The sequence below is a fragment of the Branchiostoma belcheri genome, unplaced genomic scaffold (genome assembly GCF_001625305.1).
Source record: "Branchiostoma belcheri isolate BF01 breed outbred unplaced genomic scaffold, Haploidv18h27 scaffold37, whole genome shotgun sequence".
NCBI lineage: Eukaryota > Metazoa > Chordata > Leptocardii > Amphioxiformes > Branchiostomatidae > Branchiostoma > Branchiostoma belcheri.
Window position 1 is genome coordinate 1385259 of NW_017803987.1, and position 4557 is coordinate 1389815.

The following is a 4557-nucleotide window of genomic DNA, read 5'->3' on the forward strand; positions in this document are numbered from 1 at the left end:
CGTTCCGAAGTTCGGTTTCGAAGGTTTCCGACCCAGTTTCCATGGTTTGTACTTCTGTCTCCAGACCGTCCACTGCTGTATCCAGTTCTGTAATTCGAGCAAGGACTTCGTTTATGTCCTGGTTTGAGGCCAGGTCTGCCAGCTGTGTCATGGCCTCCTGGTATCCGGTCTCTAGCCTAGTGACATCCGCCTCCAACGCTTCCGACTGATCCGAGAGGGTTTGGTAGTGGTTTTGGAGCTGCTGAATGCTTGCCTGGGTGGCGGTCAGTGTTTGGGTGTTAGATTGCGCCTGTGTGTTGAGCTGGGAGATCTGACTGGACAGACCACTCACAGAACCGGCGGTTTCTTCGAGCTGATCTATCTCCGACTGAACGGCCGTTAGAGATGTGGTCATGGCGACAAGACTAGCTTCAACCGTCCCGAAACGCTGAGCTGACGATGCTACGTAGCCTGATATCTCTTGTTGTAAAGCCTGTGGGTCTGCGTCTTCAAGTGCCGCCTCCACGCCTTGGATACGCTGATCGTAGTTGGCGATCGACTGCTGTGTGGTTTGTACCTCTGTGATGAAACCAGTTCCCTGGTCGTTCATCCCCGATAGGGTAGTTTGCAGTCCTGCCACTGTAGTCTGCAAAGACGCCAAACCCTCCGAAACATCTCCCTCTGAACTTCCCTGACCGGTTAGTCCGGATTCGATGGTCTGCATACGCGCCTCTGTTCTGTTCTCTTGTTGTTGAACCTCTTGTTGCAACCCTTCGTAGGACTGTTGCAGTCCTTCCTGCTGTTGTTCTGCCTGCTGGAGAGAGTCGTTAATGGTCTCGAGTTGTGCAGTTAGACTGTCAACGTTTCCTTGCAGTGTCTGTAAAGCTTCATCTTGACCATCTACTTGTTGCTCTACGGTGTTGACGCTGCCGCTCAGTGATTGGACATCCGACTCAATCGTAGTGATGCTCTCGCGAACACTCTCTCCGTTTGCCTCCAAAGCAGTTATCCTCGTTTCGGCTTGAGTCAGACGTTGATCCATAGCTTCGTTCCCTTGGCGGAAGGTCTCCGCTAGTTCGTCCATTGTCACCTGTATCGTTCCCTGCCGTTGCTCTTGCTCATCAAGAAGAGTGGCCTGAGTCTCCAGTTGACCGCTTATCTCCGTGCCTTGCTCTTGCAGATTCTGTGTGGCGGCTTCGAGGTTTGCAACGTCACCTTCCAACACCTGTACGTCGCCTTCTAAAGAATCTTGCGCTTGCTGCTGAGCCTGAAGGCGGTTGTCCAAGTCGCCGATTTCTTGTGTTTTGTTCTGAACAGATCGCTCGATGGACTGCATTCCGTTGTGATGTTCTGTCATCTGTTGATCCAGGGCTTCAATCTGTGACTGTAGATCAGCGATGAGTTCGTCCAGACCTCTCACGCGATCCTCTTGAGAAGTATCCTCGAGCACGGCCTGCGCATCGGCAAGAAGTTGCTCTTTCTGTTCCTCCGCGGCCGCCTCGCGCTCTTCGCTAGCAGTCTTCATCGCCTCAAACTCCAGACGAAGGACGTATTGCGCATCCCTTTGCTCCTGACCATTGCTCTCAAGCGTGGCATTGAAGTGTTGCTTTTGGTCATACAGCTCGTAGTCAAGTTGATCAATGGACTCTCGAAGGGTTTCTTGAAGTCCTTGCTGGCGACGCTTCATCCCTTCGACTTCATCCGTACATTGGGATTCCAAGGCAGACACGTGCTGCCTGGTGGTGAACCAGAGAGGCATTCACCGCCCCAAATTTTTGCTGGATAGCTGAAAATGAGCCTTCAGTCTCCTGGAGTTGGTCAGTGAGGCTGTTCACCATGTTTGTCAAATCGGTAATGCTGCTCTCAGTTGCCTGTGAGGACGAAATGTGGTTCCTATGTGTTACTTGCGACTCACATGGCAAATCCGTGGTAATCGTACATTGAACAAATTTAAGTTATTAATTCACACACACACACATACACACACACACACACACACACACACACACACACACATTTCTTGTCAACAGAAACACCAATCGGATCTTTGACGGTAGAGATCCAATTGGCTCTGTGTGTATTTGTGTGTGTGTGTGTGTGTGTGTGTGTGTGTGTGTGTGTGTGTGTGATGTCTTTCATTCTCACCTTAAGTTTTGTCAAGGCTGTCCTGTAGCTCCTCAGTTCGTTATTAAGCCTGTCCACCCTTGCGGACAGGTCGTCAAAATCCGCTGTTAGAAGTAACAACAAAAAACTGTAAGTACACCGTCATATCACATACTAGAAGGCTGTTATTTATATAAATATCAAAGTGCTTTGTTCATGATTTCAACAATAATTCCTCGTAGATTGAACAAACTGTTTACAAACAAGGAACATAGTTTAACTTAAACTTAAGTCTGAGGTCAACAATCATCTGTTCTAAATGCCTGTACAATAACCTAAAACATTTCATTATCTCCCATGAGCCTTGTTATGTGGTGATCATGAAGTAAATATAAAATAACTTTTTTTATTATGTCGATACTTGCTACAGCTTCAGAACATCTTTGGTATGGTAAGAGATTGCAGACGTTGAAATAAATTATCTAAACCAATGATTTAAACATTTGTTTCTTCAAACCAAACATGAATACAACTTTAAGGTAGACCTGTCTTTTTAGCGTATTATTGTGGTAGAGTAGTGTGCACATACACATTTGGAACAGCCTCCCAGACAACGTGGTCGGCCTGATCACTGACAACAACCTCCAGTCATTAAGAACGACTCCGGCATCTTCTTTGCACCATCAGCACCTCTACATGTAGCTAGAACCTTGCAGTTGCTGTAAACCAATGGTTAGCCTGTAGTGTAACTGTTATGTTACCAACCAGGCTGTTGTTTATCTTACTGCATTGTAGGAAAAAAGTACTTGCCTTCCAACTGTGTCACTTGTTTGCAGTCTTGTGCCTGTACATCTGGCCACCTCAGAGAGACTGCCAGCACCATCGCCAGAACAACGGTGAAGAAAGCCATGTTTGGACGAGCCCTTACGGCGGAGGGTAGAGCTGAGGCCTGCCTGTGTCGGCCCTTCTTCTTCACCGACCCGAAATTGAGAAAACTCGTTCACACAACCTGTTTATACCTGCTAACACAACCCGGGAGTCCCTGTAATCAGGACATTTAAATTCAATTAAAGCTGTTGATTACCTGTGATTTTCAATCAAGGAGTCAGACAAACCACGCACGCAAGTGTTGACCTTTCGGAGGTCAGCGTTTCTTTGTGTTTCCTACAGTCATTTTGAGTCTTTGTGGCTACCAAATGGGGATGGGAAATGTTTTGTTGTGTGATTACATGTCAAGGCCTTTCAATTCACAGAGCTTGTCTTTCACAGAATGTTCTTGCGTCAGTTCAAAATACCCTGGCGAGTAACCATGTTATTTAACTTCAATGACAGAAGAATGCAAGTCCTTAGCGGAGGCCTAGGCTCGTTAACTACATGTATGGTATCGTAGCCTTGTCCGTGTTGTGTCCCAAACCATTTCTGTACAGAAGATACAAGGTGTGTGACCGCTATGCCATTTAGTGGGGTCGTGTGACGTATCGACAGAGCGTTCGGCTCGGAACCAAGAGGTCCTGAGTTCGAATCCTGCCATTTCACCGATCTTGTGTCCTTGGAATAGGCACTTTACACGAATTTCCTTACGTAACTCAGGTGGAAATGAGTATAACTGTTGTCCGTGCGTTTGTTTACGTTGGTGGCGGCATAAAAATAACTTTAAAAATTCCCTTAGCATGTCTTGTCATTAATGTTGTAATTAAGAAAAAAAGTCATATTCATTGTAGATCATCGTACGATTTGATGTTGTAGAATATTTGAGCTAGCTGTACAAAAGCCAACCTTCATCAAAATAAGTTGTTTTCGTGGTCTCCACTCTTAAGAGAAACCTTTCTTCCATCAAGACATCGCCAGTCGTCAAGGTCATCAGAAAACGCCTTATTTGATTTGAAGGTGAAATTACTACTCCGAAAATGAGGTCAAGGAGGGCCATGCGCTATTTTGCTGAAGGTAATGAGAAAAGTCTGTCATTTCAATGGGGAGTGATGATAGGACCTTACAGCAACACTATGGCAAGGTAATTATATTTGCAGTAGAGGGTGGTGAATGATGTGCTTCAAGGACACTTACATAAGTGAACTCTTACATACGTGAAGTCCTTTAGATCGACCTTGGAGCAAGTAGCCATGCCGTGGTCTCTCTTCTTTATCAAAGGAAAGTCTTCGTAACGTTAAGCAAGGAGATATTGCCCTCTAACTGATCTGTTGAAGTTATTGTGGTTGGGTGTCTGAATTTGTGTGTGGGTGGTTGTGTCTGTATTTGTAGGTGACCGTATATATGTATATGTATGTGTACGGGTGAGTATATATGGGTGTGTATGTGTGTGTGTGTGTGTGTGTGTTTTAACGAATATTGCACTAAATGTATTGAAAGTTAAATGTAGGTTTGTCCGTTTTAGTAAGAGTTTATATTTCGGATGAAATATTTACTACTAAATATTATGGCATAGCGGCCAGTACCTAACGTGTGCAATTGCGCCAT

General features: G+C 45.6%; 1 protein-coding gene across 1 annotated transcript in view; it reads right to left on the reverse strand.

Annotated features, from left to right (window-relative positions):
- The window catches only part of LOC109476389 (adventurous-gliding motility protein Z-like), an 11418-nt gene extending 8368 nt beyond the window's left edge, over nucleotides 1–3050 (reverse strand). The window contains 4 exon segments of the mRNA XM_019777324.1: nucleotides 106–1711; nucleotides 1713–1850; nucleotides 2125–2207; nucleotides 2893–3050. Of these exon segments, the coding sequence (XP_019632883.1) occupies nucleotides 106–1711; nucleotides 1713–1850; nucleotides 2125–2207; nucleotides 2893–2992 (1927 nt within the window). The 5' untranslated portion in view covers nucleotides 2993–3050.
- Between the last annotated feature and the right edge of the window lie 1507 nt (nucleotides 3051–4557).